The sequence below is a fragment of the Sus scrofa genome, chromosome 3 (genome assembly GCF_054392235.1).
Source record: "Sus scrofa isolate SSC_HxYL_T2T_F1_AM1 chromosome 3, Sscrofa_HxYL_maternal_Yorkshire_Landrace_v2.0, whole genome shotgun sequence".
In the NCBI taxonomy this organism is placed as follows: Eukaryota; Metazoa; Chordata; class Mammalia; order Artiodactyla; family Suidae; genus Sus; species Sus scrofa.
Genome location: NC_139385.1, coordinates 98,421,770 through 98,441,003, shown reverse-complemented (window position 1 = coordinate 98,441,003; position 19,234 = coordinate 98,421,770). Strand labels below are relative to the sequence as shown.

General features: G+C 43.5%; 2 protein-coding genes across 9 annotated transcripts in view; one reads left to right on the top strand and one right to left on the bottom strand.

Annotated features, from left to right (window-relative positions):
* EML6 (EMAP like 6) overlaps positions 1-11,396 on the top strand; it is a 285,307-nt gene extending 273,911 nt beyond the window's left edge. For all 4 annotated transcript variants that reach the window (XR_014841946.1, XM_021087539.2, XM_085019292.1 and 1 more), the window contains 7 exons: positions 1,877-2,065; positions 3,610-3,782; positions 4,182-4,344; positions 6,114-6,217; positions 6,881-7,034; positions 7,435-7,535; positions 9,425-11,396. Coding sequence is in view for 3 of the 4 variants with exons in the window: in XM_021087539.2 (XP_020943198.1) it covers positions 1,877-2,065; positions 3,610-3,782; positions 4,182-4,344; positions 6,114-6,217; positions 6,881-7,034; positions 7,435-7,535; positions 9,425-9,449 (909 nt within the window). In the remaining variant the exon portion in view is untranslated. The remainder of the gene's footprint in view (positions 1-1,876; positions 2,066-3,609; positions 3,783-4,181; positions 4,345-6,113; positions 6,218-6,880; positions 7,035-7,434; positions 7,536-9,424) is intronic.
* A 137-nt stretch (positions 11,397-11,533) lies between these two features.
* RTN4 (reticulon 4) overlaps positions 11,534-19,234 on the bottom strand; it is a 72,121-nt gene continuing 64,420 nt past the window's right edge. For all 5 annotated transcript variants that reach the window (NM_001375385.1, XM_005662541.4, XM_005662544.2 and 2 more), the window contains 4 exon segments: positions 11,534-12,518; positions 12,934-12,992; positions 13,461-13,507; positions 14,020-14,089. In NM_001375385.1, coding sequence (NP_001362314.1) covers positions 12,476-12,518; positions 12,934-12,992; positions 13,461-13,507; positions 14,020-14,089 — 219 coding nt within the window. In that variant the 3' untranslated portion in view covers positions 11,534-12,475.

Here is a 19,234-nt window from a genome sequence, read left to right as displayed (position 1 = left end):
AGGAGAACTGGCTGTGTGACCTTGGGGGTGTTACTTAGCCTTCCTGTAGCCAGCCATCAAAAGTTGTGAGGACTGCATGCATCATATGTGCACAGGGCCTTTCATGATGCCTGGCCCACAGCCACAGTCAGCAGATGCTAGCTGTTGTTATTACAGACCATATTATTACAGGCACAGAAATACGAAGTAGTTTGCCCATGTCTGGGGTACATGGCCAGGAAGGGGATGAGGAAGGACCAGCAAACTCTCTGACTTAAATCCACTGGTTTTCAAGTCAGGTCATACCTAGGCTGAGTAGCACATACAACTGTGCAGTTGGTTTTTGTTTTTTGGTTTTTGTTTTTATTTTTGTTTTTTTAACATGGATGCCCAGGCTCCCACCCAGAGCTGCAAAATCTCAGGGGTGTGGGGCCTTGACCTTGATGCATGTTTTCCTTTGTTCCTTTTCTTCTTCTTTTTTTAACTCCCCAGGTGAGAATGAGGCACTTGAAAACAAATCTCTCAACCTCTATTTGGTATCTTGTACTTGTGTTTTAGAACCGGTATCAGTAAGAATTTGCAATCTAGATGTTCTCCATTAACGAGGCAAGCCTGACTTGGAGTCTGCATAACTCAAAATTGGGAGTTTTGTTTTTAAATAGATACATGACTGGTGTCTGGAAGGGTATGACACCAGGAGATGAAGACAGGATGAGGCGCAGAACCTGGAAGTCATTAGGAGAGGGATTTTTGTTCAGTATGAGGAAGAACTCAGGAAGAGTTTGGGCTGTCTAGGAACAGAAATTGGCTGCCCTGCTCTGCAGTGAGCCTGTCCTGCTCTCTCCAGGAGAGACGAGATGATGGAGAACTCTGGTGGGGTTTGCCCCAAGACGGTGGAGGGAGAAAAGGCCAAGTGAGGGGCCACTTAAGGATGATGAATTAGTTGTTAAAAACAGAACACCTCCTGGCTCTTCCTATTTTAATACTAGTACCAGCAAAGGTACTTTCTCAAATTGCTCCAGTAGTGTTTTTTAAAATTATGTTATTTCATTTTATTTATTTATTTATTTTTGGGGTTTTTTTTAGGACCACACCTGAAGTGTATGGAGGTTCCCAGGATAGAGGTCTAATCAGAGCTACAGCTGCCAGCCTACGCAAGAGCCACAGCAAGGAGGAATCTGAGCCGCATCTGCAACCTACACCACAACTCACAGCAATGCCGGACCCTTAACCCGCTGAGTGAGGCCAGGAATTGAACCTGTATCCTCATGGTTCCTAGTCGGATTCGTTTCTGCTGAGCCACGATGGGAACTCCAAAATTATTTATTTATTTTTAATTTTTTTTTTTTAGGGCTGCACCCTTGGCATATGGAGGTTCCCAGGCTAGATGTCTAATCAGAGCTATAGCTGCCAGGCTACACTACAGCCACAGAAACTCAGGATCCAAACCTTGCCTGCAACCTACACCACGGCCCACGGCAATGCCGGATCCTTAACCCACTGAGCAAGGCCAGGGCTCGAACCCAAAACCTCATGGTTCCTAGTTGGATTCATTAACCATTGAGAGCCATGATGGGAACTCCTATTTTATTTTAAATTGTGATAAAACACAGCAAACCTAAGATGGACAATTTAACCTTTTTAAAGTGTACAATTCAGTGGTATCAAATACATTTCACATTGTCAGGCAACCATCCTTCCCGCCACAGAACATTTTTCATCTTGTAAAATGGAAATTCTGCATCTGTTAAACAGTAACTCCCTTTACCCCCTCCCTAAGCCCCTGGCAACCACTGTGGTACTTTCTGTCTATGAATCTGACTACTCTAGGGTACTTCATAGGAGTGGGATCCTACAGTATTCGTCTTTTTTTCTAATGGTGTTTTGATTACCACAGGGAAAAATTTTAGTGGGAACCAAGGATGGAGAAATAATAGAAGTGGGTGAAAAAAATGCTGCTTCCAACATCCTGATTGATGGACACATGGAAGGGGAGATCTGGGGCCTGGCCACACACCCCTCCAAGGACATCTTCATCTCTGCCAGCAATGACGGCACAGCCCGCATCTGGGACCTGGCCGATAAGGTGAGGGGCCCCCGCCGCCCAGGCTTCGATGCCCCAAGTGGGCCTCGGAGCAGTCACAGCCCAGAGTGAGGACAGGTCCAGCCAGGGTCAGGCCAGAGTTGGGGGTGGTGCTGGGTAGATCAGCCCCAGGGCAGCAGTTAAGGTAGAGAGACTGATAATAAAGGCAGCCCCAGTCACACACACCCAATCTGTATATATCTTTTAGTTGCATATCCACCTATGAATATTTATGGTAAAGAATAATCCAATTAAGATTGATTGCCCTCTGGTTATGGAAGAACCCACAGAACTGAAAAACAAAGAGATAAATCATGTCTTCCCTGGAAGGGAAGACCAAAAATGATTTAAAATGTCAAATGTTCCCAAGTGGAATATTTCAATCAAAATTGCAACAGGATTTCTCTTAGGGTTTGGAAAAAAAAATTTTTTTAATTTGTCTAGAGTGAAAATGTAAAATAGAAGAGAATAATCTGAGGGGGAAAAAAGATTAATGTTACCAAGCCTTAGCTGATATTTAAACAAGTACTGATGATTAAAAGACTTGGTTTCATTACAAAATGGCTAGTAAATATTTCATATTTTCAATGGATCAAGGAGCAAACATGGAAAAGTCCACATGTGGTTGTTATACCTCAGTTTATAATTATTTATTATATTTATTAATGCTCACTATATGCCAGATGCTTCATATACACTATCAGCAGTGCTTACAGCAACCTTGCAAGACCAGTTATTAATATCGCTTCTCTACACAAGGGAAAACAGAGAAAAAACGTAGCCAAACACACCCAGCTAGGGACAGAGCCAGGATTCGGGATCTGAACTAACACACACTGAAGCTCAAACACTTTCCCCTGAACAAGAGATTGGCAAGCTGCAGCCCCAGGGTCAAGCCTGCCTGCTGCCTGTTTCTGCAAAGTTAAGCCATGCTCTTTTGTTTATGGCTGTCCATGGCTGCGTTTGTGCTACTCTGGCAGAGCAGGGTGGTTGTAAAAGACTGTATTGACCCCAAAGCCTAAAAATATTTACTAACAAACCATTCACAGAAAAATTTCACCCACCCCACTACCCTAAACCATGTTATCTCCCAACCTGCTTAGTCAAGACTTACCGCCCATCTTGGCCACTCAGGGACATTTATAAGAAGCAACAGGTTTTGCAGTTCCGGTCGTGGCTCAGAGGTAATGAATCCAACTACTATCCATGAGGATTTGGGTTCGATCCCTGGCCTCACTCAGTGGGTTAAGGATCCAGCATTGCCATGAGCTGTGATGTACGTCACAGACATGGCTTGGATCTGGCATTGCTGTGGCTATAGCATAGGCTGGCAGGTGTAGCTCTGATTTGACCCCTAGCCTGGGAACTTCCATATGCCACGGGTGCGGGCCTAAAAAAGACAACAATAATAACAACAACAGCAAAAGAAGCAAGAGCCTTGGAGCCTCCCTAGAGGCGGCTGAGTGCTATGGCCTGGGTGCAGTAATTCCCCTGAGACCAGCCCAAGTGGCCAGGGGCTCAGGTGGCATTGCTTTGTGTCCATGTAGAAGCTACTCAACAAGGTGAACCTGGGCCATGCAGCCAGGTGTGCAGCCTACAGCCCTGACGGGGAGATGGTAGCCATTGGCATGAAGAACGGAGAGTTTGTCATCTTGTTGGTGAACAGCCTGAAAGTTTGGGGGAAGAAACGAGACCGGAAATCTGCCATCCAAGATATCAGGTACACAGCAGGTGGTCGGGGCAGGATGAGAAAGGGGTGCATTCTCCCTCACTGTGGGCGAGAATGAAGAACTCACTGAGAGAGCATCCCTTTCAGTGAGTCAGCCATGAAAGGAGACCCCTCACACACTAATTCTCCACAAGCTAAGCACGTGGTAAAAACTTCTTGTAAAACTCCTTCCGCAAAAGCCTGCATGCATCCATCTCCTTACTTCCACGGAGATCCAGAGAAGCTGTCAAATTCCTTAGACTGTAAGAGATGCTAACCACATATGAATCATGACGTGGGACCTCACTGCCTTTGAGTTTGGGGGGCCCAGCCCAGAGCAGACCTCATTCATGCCTGACCAGCCCCAAACAGCCCTCCTCATGGACCACGCTCTTGGATTGCTTTTTCTAGAATCAGCCCAGACAGCAGATTCTTAGCCGTTGGTTCCTCTGAACACACAGTTGACTTCTATGACCTCACTCAGGGCACAAGTCTGAACCGCATTGGCTACTGCAAAGATATCCCCAGCTTTGTCATTCAGATGGATTTTTCTGCAGATGGCAGGTACATCCAGGTATGCTGCAGCTTTACTGAGATCAGGGGTGGGTAACCGATAGTAATAGTATTCCTAACAAGAGCTTACAAGACATCAGTGTCCTCTGTGCCAGTACTGTTACTTTTCTTCCTAGTTTATACATGAAGAAATAGAGGCTTAGAGAATTTAAGAAAGTTGAATGTTATTTAAAATAGTAGGAGTTCCTGTCATGGCGCACTGGAAATGAATCCAACTAGGAACCATGAGGTTGCGGGTTTGATTCCTGGCCTTGCTCAGTGGGTTAAGAATCCAGCATTGCTGTGAGCTGTGGTGTAGGTTATAGACATGGCTCAGATCCTGTGTTGCTGTGGCTGTGACGTAGGCTGCCAGCTGTAGCTCTGATTTGACTCCTAGCCTGGGAACCTCCATATGCCCCAGGTGCGACCCTAAAAAGAAAAAAAAATAGTAAAGAAAAAAAAATAGCACAGTTGTTCTTCAGTAGGAAAGCAGCAAACAAGTCTTAATCATCTTTTATCTTCCTCTCATCACCGTACCTTCAAAGCTGCCTATTTCCTAGTTCTCCAGGGCTGCACTGAAGCCTGTATTTCTGCTTATATTTACTCAATTCCAGACCCCACTGAGTATTGTGGTCCCTCCACAGTTAGGACCTGGACTCCAGGCAATGAGCTGGGAGTGACAACCCATCACTGGCCCTCGGGGGGACTGACAAGTGGGGCAGGATTAAGAGGGAGGGTCCCATAGGGGCAACTAGAGCTGAAAATGGAACAGTGACTTCTCCAGCAGTTTTGAACAAATATTATACACGCGTGCGCTAGAGTGAAGTTGGGTATTTGTTGTAAAAGGGGAGAGGACAAGTCCATTCATCAAGTGTTTGCCAGGCTTTTGGATGAATGAAATGGGCCTGGTCCCTACTCTCTGGCAGTTGCCTTGTCATGGAGAAGATGAGCATTAAACAGATCATTACAAAATATACATTTACTACAAACTGTGATGGTGCTGCCAAGGAAAAGTACAGTGCCCTGCGGAAGCATTTAACAGACCCTGGGTTTAGACTGAGTTCCTCTCCCCCGCAGTGATATTTAAGCTGAGGTCTGTAGGGTGTGTGGGAGTTAGCCAACAGAGGGGCGGGAGCGGGCCATCTGCACGAAGGCCCTGATGTGGGAAAGATCTCAGCTCTTTCCTGAACAGCAAGGAAATCTGGGGTGGCTAGGCTAGAGGCACCCCAGGGAGAGGGGGCTGGAGATGGAGGCAGCAGCTGTTTTCTAGAAGGTTCCCAGGGACGCTAGGATCAGGTCCTAGATACTTCAGAAATCATCTACATCAGCTGCTGTCCATGAGAAAACTTGCCTCAGCCCTGTACCAGTGGGCCTTGGTTCTCTGAAAACAGGGCTTCCCAAACCTGAGTGAGCATCAGAATCACCTGGAGGCTTTGTTAAAACACAGGTTGCTGGGCCCCAGCCTCAGCTGGTCTGATTGGGTAGGTCTCAGGTGGGGGACCCAAGAATGTGCATTTCTAATAAGTTTCCAGATGATGCTGATGCTGCTGGTCAAGGACCACACTTGGAGAACCACTGCCTTAGGACTTTGGAAAATTGTGAGAAAACACATGGGAAAATGCCCTGCATGTGTAACCTTTGCTGTGGCCTGACCACAGGCGTTGCAGCCTGGAGCTGAACTGGGGTTTGGTGAAAAGTCCTGGGGATGCAGGGTTTGGGAACAGTGCATTCAAAGGGGAGTCCTGTGGACTGGAAAGAAGGGTGATGGGCATGGCTGCCTCCCACTTGCAGGTGTCAACAGGAGCCTACAAGCGCCAGGTGCATGAGGTCCCCCTGGGGAAGCAGGTAACAGAAGCCATGGTCATTGAGAAGATCACTTGGGCCTCCTGGACAAGGTGACTGGAGCAAAACACTTCTGAGGAAAAGGTCACAAGGGAGACTTGTCCCAGGCTCAGCCCCCGAGTTTGTGTGCAGCTGGGATGAGAAGCAGCTCAGAGACAAAGCTATCTGCCCTAGAGAGGGTGGGCGTGGGAGGCTTCTTCCTACCAGTTTAGGCCACTGGCTTTGATCTGACCTGGGCTTTTGAAAGGCCTCATCTCTCTTTGTGTGATTTATCCTACCCTTCTCCAACCCCAACCCCATCCAACCAGGTCAAAGGGAAACCATCTGCCAGCTCTTGGCCAGGCCCGTGCAGTCCACTGTGAGGCCTCTTCCGAGCAGCAGGAGGGAAAGGGAGGACTGGGACTGCCACGGAGCAGACTAAGCGCAGGGCCCCACCAAATCCAGGGGAAAGAGACCACCAACCCGGGAGCTTGGAGGACCCCCTCTCTTCTCCCAAATCTACACATACTCAGAAGCACTGCAGGGAAGAGGGAGAGAATCAAAGTCAGAGCTCACTTTTCTTTTTAGGGTGAAAGGGACTAGGGCGGGGGAGAGCAGTAGAAGCTTGGGCAGGTGTACAGAAGGGGACACAAGAGCCATAAGACCAGGCTGAATTTTCTTTCCATGCCTGGGAGACGAAGCCTCACACATCTAACCACCTCCTCCTCTTGGAACAGCATTCTGGGAGACGAAGTCATTGGTATCTGGCCCCGAAACGCAGACAAGGCTGATGTCAACTGTGCATGCGTGACCCATGCCGGGCTGAACATTGTCACAGGAGATGACTTTGGGCTGGTGAAGCTCTTTGATTTTCCATGCACAGAGAAATTCGTGAGTTTTCCTTTGAGTAACCCTCTGCAATGCCTACTGCCTCCAAGCTCTCTGACCTTCTGCAGGCTGCCGGACACTAGGGCCACATTTCCACGGCCATCTCGAATCTAGAACAAGAGGAATCTTGTCACAGACCTGGGGAGACTTGGCAACATCTAACCTCTTCCTCTCCCTCAGTAGGGGAAATCCTGGAAGCCGGGAGAAAGGGGTGGAGACAGAGTGGCCACAAGTGGGGCCAGAATGAGGCAGGAAGCCAGCGAAGGGCGGGCTGACAGATATCCAGACCAAACGGGAATTCCACGTGCAGGAAGGTCCTGGGAGGGGGGACCGAGCCCTGGAAGTGGTCTGTGGTCACTGAAGGAACAGGGACTCAGTTATCTTCTTTCATTTTTGCTCCCAGGCCAAACACAAACGTTACTTTGGTCACTCGGCTCACGTGACGAACATCCGTTTCTCTCATGATGACAAGTACGTGGTCAGCTCTGGAGGAGACGACTGCAGGTACCCACCTGACTGACCCACCTCTGGCCCCAGGCCTGGCCTTTACTCCCTCCTGGCCCCATCTCGGGTGTCAGCCCTCCCAGGGACCCAGCGAAGGGCTGATGTGGGATAGCAAATGGCAAATTCAGTGAGGCCCTTCCAAGTTCCTAGTCTCTGGTGACTCTCAACCCAAATCCTGATGGGCCTGTGTCCCCAGCATACCTGTGGTAATATTGGTGAGAAGCCAAGGGCACATCTTAGCTACTCTGATCATCGCTGGGTGGAGGGGCAGGTAGGTGAGACAGAGACCCAAGATAATTGACTTCAGTACGAGCTGTTGGACAGCCCACGGCGTCCACTATGAGTGGTCAGGTTAGAATGACCTTGATTCATAGGCCTTTTAATTCATAACTTCCAATTCCTCACCAGAGTTCTTAACACTATAACTAATCCATAACTGAAAGAAATTTAGAAATAATATAGAGCTTCAGTCACCCTAAGAAACAACAGGGTATATGTTACCGAGTTCTACACATGAGATCAGATAAGGGGTGTTGGACCCAGTGCCAGTTAGTAGTAGGAGAACCTCAACCAGCTCTGAGATCTCCTGAGCCAGGGCTACCTGCTGACTTTATACACTCCTCACTGTGAAAAAGGTGCCACTATTCTGAGGGGTGTGGCTAGTCTTCCAGGGTTTCACAAGGACCCCACCAGCCTACTCCAGAGGTGGCGTCAGCATTTCTGAGAAGACAGCTTGTTTCTGTGCCCCCACCAAGGGCATTTCTTATTTGAAATGTGGAGGAACCAGATAAGTCACTCAGCTTCTCCACATCTAACAGTTGAAGGGCTTTATCAAAACATGAACATTGGAGTTCCCGTTGTGGTCCAGTAGTTAACGAACCCATGAGGATGTACGTTCGATCCTTGGCTTTGCTCAGTGGGTTAAGGCTCTGGTGTTGCCATGAGCTGCAGTGTAGATCACAGACAAGGCTCAGATCTCATGGTTGCTGTGGCTGTGGTGTAGGACGGCAGCCTCAGACCCCTAGCTTGGGAACATCCATATGCCCACAGGTGCGGCCCTAACAAGACAAAAGACAAAAGACAAAAAAAAAAAAAAAAAAAAAAAGAATATTCGTTTTAGCCCAAGCATAACTCTTGGAGAGATCAAGAAGAAATGTGTGCATTGCAGGTATGTTTTAGTGGTCTGAGGTTATAGAAAAGGCACCTATAGAGAATTTCAACCCACTTATTACTCAAAAGGTTTGTGTAGAAAACTGTCCCACTATGCTTTGCGATGGCTAGCCTGGAGCACCCATCCCCAGTCTCCTGTTCCAACCACTGCTGACACTTAGGGCCCTGAGATAGTACTGATAGCTGCGCCCTGTGGGGCACAAACACCCATTCAAAGCAGCACCAGCCAAACAGTGAACAAGCCAGCAGCCGGAGACATAAGCACATCATCACCCCAGTGCAGCAGATACCAAGGGACTTTTGATTACTTTTAGGAAAGGCTTAGAAGTAATCTTTGCAGTGCAGGGCCCCTCTGTCTGTGCAGTCAGGGAGCCTACTGTGATCCCTGGCTCTGTGCTGAGCACTAGAAAGACTCTCCTACTCGAGTGCAGTTGATACAGCCTTTCCAATTGTAACAGGAGAGATAAGTGTCAAGTCAAGCTGCCAAAAGTCCTCCCATTCAGAAGGGACAGGCAGGCCACTGAAAGAGCCAAACCAGACAAAAAACAAGACCTTTAATTGGTAGCCAGATCTCTGCTTTTTTTTTTTTTTGAAAATGAAATTGAAATGTTCAATGCATCCCCTGAACTTGACTCTGGAGCACTTGGCAAGGTCGTTTTGTCACTTGACAAAAATCTGAGGTCCAGCCCTGCAAAATGACTATCTGTTCTGTTTTTCAGTGTATTTGTGTGGCGGTGTCTGTAAATGCCAGAATCCTCTCAACTTTACTGCTGCTGCCACCACCAGCCAACAACCACAGAGGCAGTGATGAGGCGTCTCCTGGACGCCAGCTGCTGGGAAAGACCTGCAGGCCGCACAAGCTCCAAGTGCTAGTGAAGTGGTGTGACTGCTCCCATCATGTGGAATCTCCAAAACTGTGATGCCAACAAGGAAGGTCAGTTCTCAAATGTTAAGACTGTTTGCCTCTGTTCCTGAGACTAAAAACTGTACGTACTAACTACACTGACAAAGAAATCCTGTTTGGTGATGTAGCCCACTGACAAAATTTAAAGCCTCAGTTACCCTAACCAATATGTAGCTTTTAATTTGCATCAAAACTTTTACAAAAGATGTTTTGCTATTATGTTTCTATATACTTTAAAAATGTTAATTTTTACAAAGAAGGAAGTTGAACAGGACAGCCTAAGTTAGATTCACTGAAATACTAGAAATATTATTCTCCACATTTAGCTTTCAAAACCAAATGAGCCATGTACAAACAAGTTGAGAAACTTAATTTTTTAACGTTTCATTTGCAGAGTTTTATATCCATTAAGTGCCTTTGAAAGCTTCCAGTTATGTGGGCTGCTGTCTCACCTCCCACAAATTATCTTTCTACATATGGTGCTAACACTTTACAACTGAGGAGGGCTACAGGACACTTAGCAGATTCCTGGTCTGTCACCCATGTCATGTGTTTAGGTCAAGGCTTCCTAAATAAAAGACATCGACTACCTGCTTGGGAAACAGTGGCTACTTGAAGTTGAGCGGCAAAAACACTTAAATTCAGGAGTAGGGGTGGGTGGGGAGAATGGGTTTTCATTATATTCAGTGCCAAACCTACAACATCCAAAACATTTCAGAGACTCAACAAACCTGTACTACAAAACAGAAGGGAAAAAAAAAAGGCTCAAGGAGGTGCAGGAGGAAGATGATTTATCTTGTTGAACCTAAAATGGTAATAAATGAGGTGACCTGAGGCTGCACTGGGTGTCCCACTCCTAGAGTGGGGTGGACTTGACTCCAGTGATTCACTTCAAGTGAACTGCACGGGTCAAGTCTGGATTTTAAACATCTCTGAAGAGCAAATTCCTAAGCCCAAGCAATATTTGATAAATCAAGATTTTAAGACAAAATCATCTAGCTTAGCATTCCTCAGAGTTGGCTGGATGACAGACGGTGACGTGGCCAACATTGGCGAGAAGGCATCCTAAACCACCTCAGTCATACTTGACGCCTGGCCCACACCAACGACAGGAGGGGCGGATGGCACGGGCTGGAAGGCAGGTGGGTGAGGGACTGTGACTCGAAGCACGTGCACACCACTTAGTCCTTCCAGTCAGTGAGCTAAAAAATTCTGGACCCTAAGTTACTGGCTATTTGCAGTTGTCCGTTTAGAGGAAAAGTGAAAACGAAGCATTTTCAATTAAATAGACTAATATTTACCACAGAAGTGCTTCAGCATTCTAAATGGATTAGATCACTAAGCTAGTTTTATATGCCAATTTATTAATGCCTTACATTAATCCACTGATAGGTTGCTGGGCCCACAGTCAGAGTCCCTATGCAGCCCCAATTCTGTTTTCTGTAACCTTGTGGCTGGTGATGCTGAGTGATAACCAACCGTGTCTGCCTATATTATACCACTGACCTTTCACACAGATCGGATGTTGCATTGAAATAACAATGTGAAGAACAATAAACTGATCAATGACATGTAAATTTAAAGAGCAATAGTGTCTGTGTGTCAAAACTTCTTAAATCTGATTTGTAAGCATTTATATGGTATGATTTTATGTATGTTCATAAATCCTGCACTGTATTCTATATGTTAAAATATTGGTGCATGAATTTATTTTCAATTATTGAAGTATAAAAAATATATAATTTAAAAACATTTTGGTATGTGTCAAATAAATTTAATTATGTAAACATGTTCTTTTGTTTTCAAAGTACATGCAGATACACTCTGAGCATACAAGCCACCACACACTAATGGAAGTCAAAGCTCCCCTTTGTGTATACTTTTGATCAGCAGCAGGTTCGTGAAACCAAAATACCAAACATAGTTTAAGTCTATAAGCTTTATTGGTACTTTGCTTTTACAGTTCACAATGCATTCCACAGATTTAGTTCAATACAGCTTAAACCACAATTGTATAAATCATTTTATAGTTTCTTGCATAACAATGTTTGATATTTGCAAACAACATTTTCGGAAGCATTAGATTCAGTCCAGAGTTTGTGACAAAGTTAACTACAGTTAAGTCTGTGCGATGAAGTCTATGTTGAGGAGTTCTATTTGCATGGCGTCGTTTCATGTTTAAAACAGATGGTACTGCTCCTGGAAATATATGTCCTTTTTCTAGCTTATGTGCTTTGGAACTACACACATAAAATCAATGACTGAAATATCAAGCACTGTGGGGCAGCGGGAAGGAGAAGATCTAAGCTTTGTGAAACACTATATATAGAGATATATATATATAATCTATATTTACTTATATTGGCAATTAATATAACAGTAAAATTCACAATACACCTAGAACATACCAGAAAGGCAAGCTCTTTCATACCTGCTTTGGTGGTATGATCTCGTCTAAACATTTCATTTCAGAAAATCTGCATCAATCTACACAGACCATACACAGTGCACAAACTGTGAAAAGGGTTATTTTTTCAGCTCCACGTTCTCTGCAATTCCCAAAATACAGCAAGACTACCTGCAACAAAGTGTAATATACAGCTTTCTCAGATCTTTTTTTATTCACCAGTGCCTCATATAGGAAAAACAAAAATGATTACGGTTTAAATCCATACATAGCAGCTTACGATACTTAAGATGATGAACACATGGCAGTCAAGACAGGTCATTTTTCCTCAGACACTGCACTGCTAAAAATAAAGATCTGTGAAACTGCACTGCAATGTCAAGGTTTCATTCTTCCCTGACCCTCCCCCATGGAATCAAATGAACATCCCCTCTAGATAAACAAGTATTTCAGACTTTTTCATTCAGTTTTTCGCTTCAATCCAGGGATTTTCGCTTGGATTCTAAAAATGAAAAGGAGGGGGAAAAGGTCAATGTAAATATTTTGAATTTTAAGTATTTTGTTTTCTGCCTCAAAATGTCTGTCCTTCAAGAACTGCTTGTATATTGCCCACCTCATAGAAGAAATAAAATCCTAAGGCTGTCAAACTACAAGCTCTAATTTGCCACCCTGGCCTCACAAATTAGACTTACATAAAGCCTTAAATACATATAAGTAAACCTAAAAAATAATGATCCAAATGTTAGAAAAAAAAATCTTTTGGCAACTCTATCACACTTTTAAGTCCGACTGACATTTCCTATTTGTTGTGCCTTGATATGAGAACACTGCACTGTTTTCAAAGTCCAGTGCACCTTATCCTTAGTAAAAAAAAAAAGGAAAAAAAAAAAAAAAGGTTGCAGATTTTAAATACTTACTTAGCCATAGCATCTTTAACATTCTTATTTGCAAGTCCTAGATAATGATCAATCTGTGCCTAAAAGAGAGGCAGAGAGAAGTTAATGGAAAATTACCATTGCTAAAGAATCTAACAATTACTATGTTCTCACATATCGAAGGCTTAAGAAACCTCCACATTTCCCATTTTCATAAGGCTGTGGAAACTGACACTGATACATTTCTAAGTTCCACATAAGAGAGTAAGCTCTGTATTCTGAAATATGCAGTTTAATTAATTTATTTTGTCTTTTTGTCTATTTAGGGCCACATCCATGGCATATGGAGGTTCCCAGGCTAGGCGTCCGTAGCCACCGACCTACGCCAGAGCCAAAGCCAATGTGGGATCTGAGCCACGCCTGTGACCTACACCATAGCTCATGGCAACGCTGGATCCTTGACCCACTGAGCGAGGCCCGGGGTCGAACCTGAAACCTCATGGTTCCTAGTCGGATTTGTTAACCACTGAGCCACGATGGGAACTCCCTGAAATATGCAGTTTAATTACCTGATGCCGTTCATAAATAACGGGAACACTGAAGAGTGAAATCAGAGCTGAAAAAGGAAACACACAACCTTTAGAATAGACTGATATGATTTAGGGAACAAACACTACAAAGTCATCAAATTGGCAGCACTCCTAGGAGAGCTAGGAGTGTTCCTAAAGAATAAACACACACACAAGATCTCCTGGAAGCACCTGCTAATGGGGAGCCACTGCAGAGCAGTGAATTAACCAAAGGAGGCTACAGGAGCCATTCCTGGCTCCGAATCACATCACACAGACTTTATCAAATACAGGCATCCCTGGTTGGTTAGCTTTATGACTGCAACATCAACTAAGGCCACCCTGAGCAGGTTTCTCACTGCTGGATGGAGTAGTCTTCAGTAACTGAAGAAGCATTTCCATAAACAGTACCCATATCAGCAATTTATTTACAGAGACCAGTAACGTGCATCCTTTAGTTTTCCTACAATGTAAGAATATTCTTCACTGAAATGTCTCTAAGCTCCTTGCACACCATATTTTTTTACTCTGTATTTTTTCATTCATTTTGTAGACTTACCCAAAATCAGTAGTGTCAGACCATTGAACAAGGCACCAACATAGGTAAATACCCACATCAACACTGCAAACTATAAGAAAATAACATGAGATGATTAAAAACAGAATTCAAATAAAGTTTCTTAATTAAGCTTCCAAATAAAAGCATCCCATCTAAATGCCAAACTACTAGAGGTATTTTCCTTGGAGACTTGGTAAAGTAATACTAATATTTCACTTCTAAGTTTCCAGTCTCAATTTCAGGAATTTCAGAATTCTAATTAAAAGAACTAATGGATTCAATTCATTTTCTCTGGACTACACTACCAAATAGTTGATTCTATTTCCTCTGAGATCAGAAATTATACCAAAGGTACACCTTAATCCTCCAGCTCTTATATAGTATTTAACTTTCAAATGCTAACACTAGAAAGGTATTATGCAAATTAGCTATTAAAACTGATTTTAAAATACTAACAAGTGATTCAAGATCTATATGACGGAGTTCCCGTCGTGGCGCAGTGGTTAACGAATCCGACTAGGAACCATGAGGTTGCGGGTTCGGTCCCTGCCCTTGCTCAGTGGGTTAACGATCCGGCGTTGCCGTGAGCTGTGGTGTAGGTTGCAGACGCGGCTCGGATCCCGCGTTGCTGTGGCTCTGGCGTAGGCCGGTGGCTGCAGCTCCGATTCGACCCCTAGCCTGGGAACCTCCATATGCCGCGGGAGCGGCCCAAGAAATAGCAACAGCAACAACAACAAAAGACAAAAAAAAGAAAAGAAAAAAAAAAAAAAGATCTATATGAGCTGAATTATTCAGACATTAAAATTTCAGACATCTGAATAATCAATAATGGCTCAAGGAAACTAGATTTCAGATTTATTTTATTAAGCATTTTATTAAGGATTAGAGGCACTGTCTCCCCAGTGATACATGGTTTAACAGTCAATGAGGACTCCTCAAACTTTTATGCCTATTAATAAAAACTGTCCATTATTTAGGCACTGCCTTCTTTATTTAACACAGACTAATACAGTTCTTACTATATTAGTGCCAGGCACTGTGTTAAATGCTTTACAAGTATAACTCATTTATTTCTCTTAACAACTCTAGGACATAGGTTCTGCTATCATTACCACAGCAGATGCAGATACCAAAAAATAGAAAAGTTTAATAACTTGCCCGAGTTCAGACTATACTGTCATAGTTCACTGTCCCTCCAGGGACTGGGAACTGCGGTGAACTGACTAAACTCTATTTTAGTAATCCTGGTCTCAAAATTTGGTTTGCTTTTGTTTTAAATTGTCGAATACAGCAGTTTAGGAAAGGCCTCATTTCTAAAAAGTGATTCCATTTTGAGAACTTCTCCATACTCATGAATGGCTGGACAAGAGGATTTCAAAGTTTTCTTCCAGTTCTGAAACCTGGTGACATCATATAGTAAAAGACTCAATGACATGTTCAAAGCAGTTCTTAAAGACTTATAAACACAAAGTCCAGTCCGGCCTTTATTAAGTATTCATCATTAGGAGTTCCTTTGCTTCTCATTAAAAGCCTTCATGTGTCTAGCAATTGCTCTGCCCTATTTAGTAGGTTACAAACATATGTATGTGATGCCACCCTCTACAGCCACTATTTAGGTACCAGTGAGACAGTATAAATGAAAAGAAGGAGAGGAAAGAGGAGTTAGCACATCCATCATCTAAAGCAGGGATCAGCAAACTTTTTCTGTAAAGAAAGATAGTAAGATAATAAACATTTTCAGTTTTGTGGGCTATAAGGGATCTCTGTTACCTATTCTTTGAATATTATCCTTTAAAAACATTAAAACCATTCTTAGCTCTCGGTTGTTTGCCGACCCTTGATCTAAATCATATCTTTGGCCACGTATTCATTCATTCACCAAATCTGACTGAATGCCCATGATGAGCTGGGTACTGAGCAGTAATGAAGGCATTCAAACTGAAAGAAGTATATTTACTGCAGCTTAGGAAGACACTTTGGATTCCTCCACCAAGTGTCATTTCTACAAATAGCAACGCTCTGGTTACTCCTACAACTGAATTTAATGTTCAAGTGAATAGATGTCAATTTTTTTTTTTTTTTGGTCTTTCGAAGGTGGTACACTTGGCATATAGAAATTCCCAGGCTAGGGGTCAAATTGGAGCTGTAGCTGCCAGCCTACACCACAGCCACACCAGATCCAAACGCCATCTTTGACCTACACCACAGCTCACTGCAATGCCGGATCCCCACTGAATGAGGCCAGGGACCAAGGCCACATCCTCATGGATACTAGTCGGATTCTTAACCCACTAAGCCACCACAGGAACTCCTGTGAAACGCACTTAACACTTGTCAATTGAAAATCAAAAAATTAAATGCTGTCCAGGTCTTAGCAACTGCTATGGAACCACTAGTAGAAAGGTTTAAAGCATGACTGCAATTAGCCTTTTCCCTCTCACATAGTTTTACAGATTCCTATTGCAGAAGCTAAATATAACTTCTGCACTTGAGCAAGTTTACCATAGAGCAACAGAGCTATTTTCATCCATCACCATCCCCAAGACTAAAGGGAAAAGAGTCAACCTTCTACACTGTAGAAGAAATTGCTTCAGCAATGAAAACCCTCTTATCATGACAAAATTCAGAAACTAACACACAAACAAAAAATAAGTCCTAATTTGGTCATTAAGTCACTGACAAGTCTGCACTTGAAATCCACAGAGATTTGTCTCTTGGAAGACATTCTTTCTAAAAGCCAGGCTATCCAGAGGTGAAGAGAATGGAGGGAAGCCTCGAATGTCTTTGAGGCCAGGCAGGTGACATAAATGCATGAGGGAGCCTGGGTGAGGACAAGGCAAGTAGATACATGCATTCTCCCTCTCAAGAAGGCATCCACAATCCAGCTCAGAGACTTGCAAAGCAAGTATTCCAGGCCAGTGTTGCCAAATATTCCCATTTTAACAGAGAAACTAGAAATTCACATTTTTATGTGCTATCACAGAATTTTTAAATGTTGTAGCTAAGTCTGGAGAAAATTTTACACCTCAGGAGCCCAAAACAAAAATCCTGGGCAAGGGTTTCCAGAAAACACACCATCAGAAGATAAAGGAGTAATAATTAAGAACTAGCATCTAACAACTGCAGGACTATTGAAACTGTTACATAATAACAGCAGCAACTAACCATTTTTCGAACATACATACATACATACTGTTGATCTCATCATAACCCCTAAATTTAAATACTGTTATTGTCCCCATAGAAGAGAAAACCAAGACATAGATAGAAAGGTTAAACAAGTTGTCAGACCAGAGGTGACAGTGACCTCAGGTTTATTTGACTCCAGAATCTCTGCTCTGCTATCTGATAAAACCACCTACATAGTTAACTATTGATGGTCATGAATGTGCACATAATGATAAAGAGGCAGGGAAAAGGTCAATAAACATTTTAAACCTATAAATCCTACGCTATTCCATGGCAAATATTTGGCAACACTGTAGCCAATGCACGTTAACCGTGGAAGTCAAAGCTCATCTCTCTTTGGGCAGTAATGAGACTGAGGAAAGAGAGCCAAGTACGATCAAGGTCTAATAAATACTGGAAGAAGGCCAAGGGCCATGTCTTTGTCTTTTGTCCAGGGCCATTAGGGAATTCGATTTAAGTGTGTATCAAACATACCTCAAAGAAAAGTTCTGCAGATATTTTATTAGATGGTGTCTCCATGGTGTGGGGGCAGGGGCATTTTTAAGGAAAATGGGAGGAGAGGACTTAACAAAATTTCAGAAAATACTTTGGCAATTCTGACATTTTCAAACCTTTTCTGAATTTTTAAACACTGAAAATTATTTGACTTTTGACATCTCCAGCCTCATTCATTAGTATCACACTCCTCTCTACATTTTCCTCAGTCCATTTCCTGTCTAATTTTTCTTCCCAGCCGAAGAAACCAGAAAGGAAACTGTCAAAATGTGTATGTTAATAAATGCCTTAGAGCCTGAGGGCTAGATTTTAATGTTCTTTTGGGTCAGTTATTTCTGGAGTTCAGGCCTCTTTTGCTCACTTTCAGATTTCAAACTGAATTCTGGAACAGTATGGTTTGCCTGATATTCAGACAACTACAGCTAGAAATTTTCTACAATTTTAACATCTATTTTCACTCGAAGTCACAGAATTCCTATGTTAAAGAATCCAGTCTTTCATCACTCAAAGCCACATGATAAAAAAATAAGAATTTTTCCCTTGGAGTTCCCCTCGTGGCTCAGGGTTAACGAATCTGACTAGGAACCATGAGGTTGCAGGTTCCATCCCTGGCTTCGGTCCGTGGGTTAAGGATCCGGTGTTGCTGTGAGCTGTAGTGTAGGTTGCAGACGTGGCTCAGATCCCACGTTGCTGTGGCTGTGGTGTAGGCCGGCAACTGTAGCTCCAATTTGACCCCTAGCCTGGGAACCTCCATATGCCACGAATGCGGCCCTAGATAAGACAAAAAAAAAAAGAAAAAAGAAAGAATTTTTCCCTAAAACACATCTGGTTTTAGTATCTAGTAAATGAAATTATAGACTTTATTTCTTGAGGTTTTAAGATTTCAAAAGGTAGACCCCCCTGCCCAATAAAGCTTAAAGCCTTACTCAAGAAGTCCTAAAGCTGAACCCAGTGGAGATTTTCATTGCTTTTCTTTTTTTTTTTTTTCTTTCTTTTCTTTTTTTTTTTAATCAGGGCCGCACCCACGGCATACGTAGGTTCCCAGGCTAGGAGTTGAATCTGCCAGCCTGTGCCACAGCCATGCCAGACCCAAGCTGCATTTGCAACCTACACCACAGCTCATGGCAATGCCGGATTCTTAACCCACTGAGGGAAGCCAGGGATCAAACCTGCAACCTCATGGTTCCTAGTCAGGATTTGTTTCTGCTATGCCACAACGTGAACTCCTGCTTTTCATTTATGAAGGGGTCAGGGAGAAGTTACTGGGGGAAAAACTACAGCCCATGGTGTACAGCTTAAAGCCACAGTTTTTAAAAACTGTGATTCTCCAAGAAGTACCCTTAGAAAATTAAGTCACAATTTAAGGGGATGGGACCCCCACCCCTTCCCCTTCTCAGGTATCAGTACATTTTACAGCTCCCCAGAAGTTCCAATGTGCAGCCAAGACAGAACTAGTGCTTTAATATAAGAGACCCTATCAAAGAGGCCTTAAACAGAAGGTCAGTCACTGAAAGGGAATTAAATCTTAACT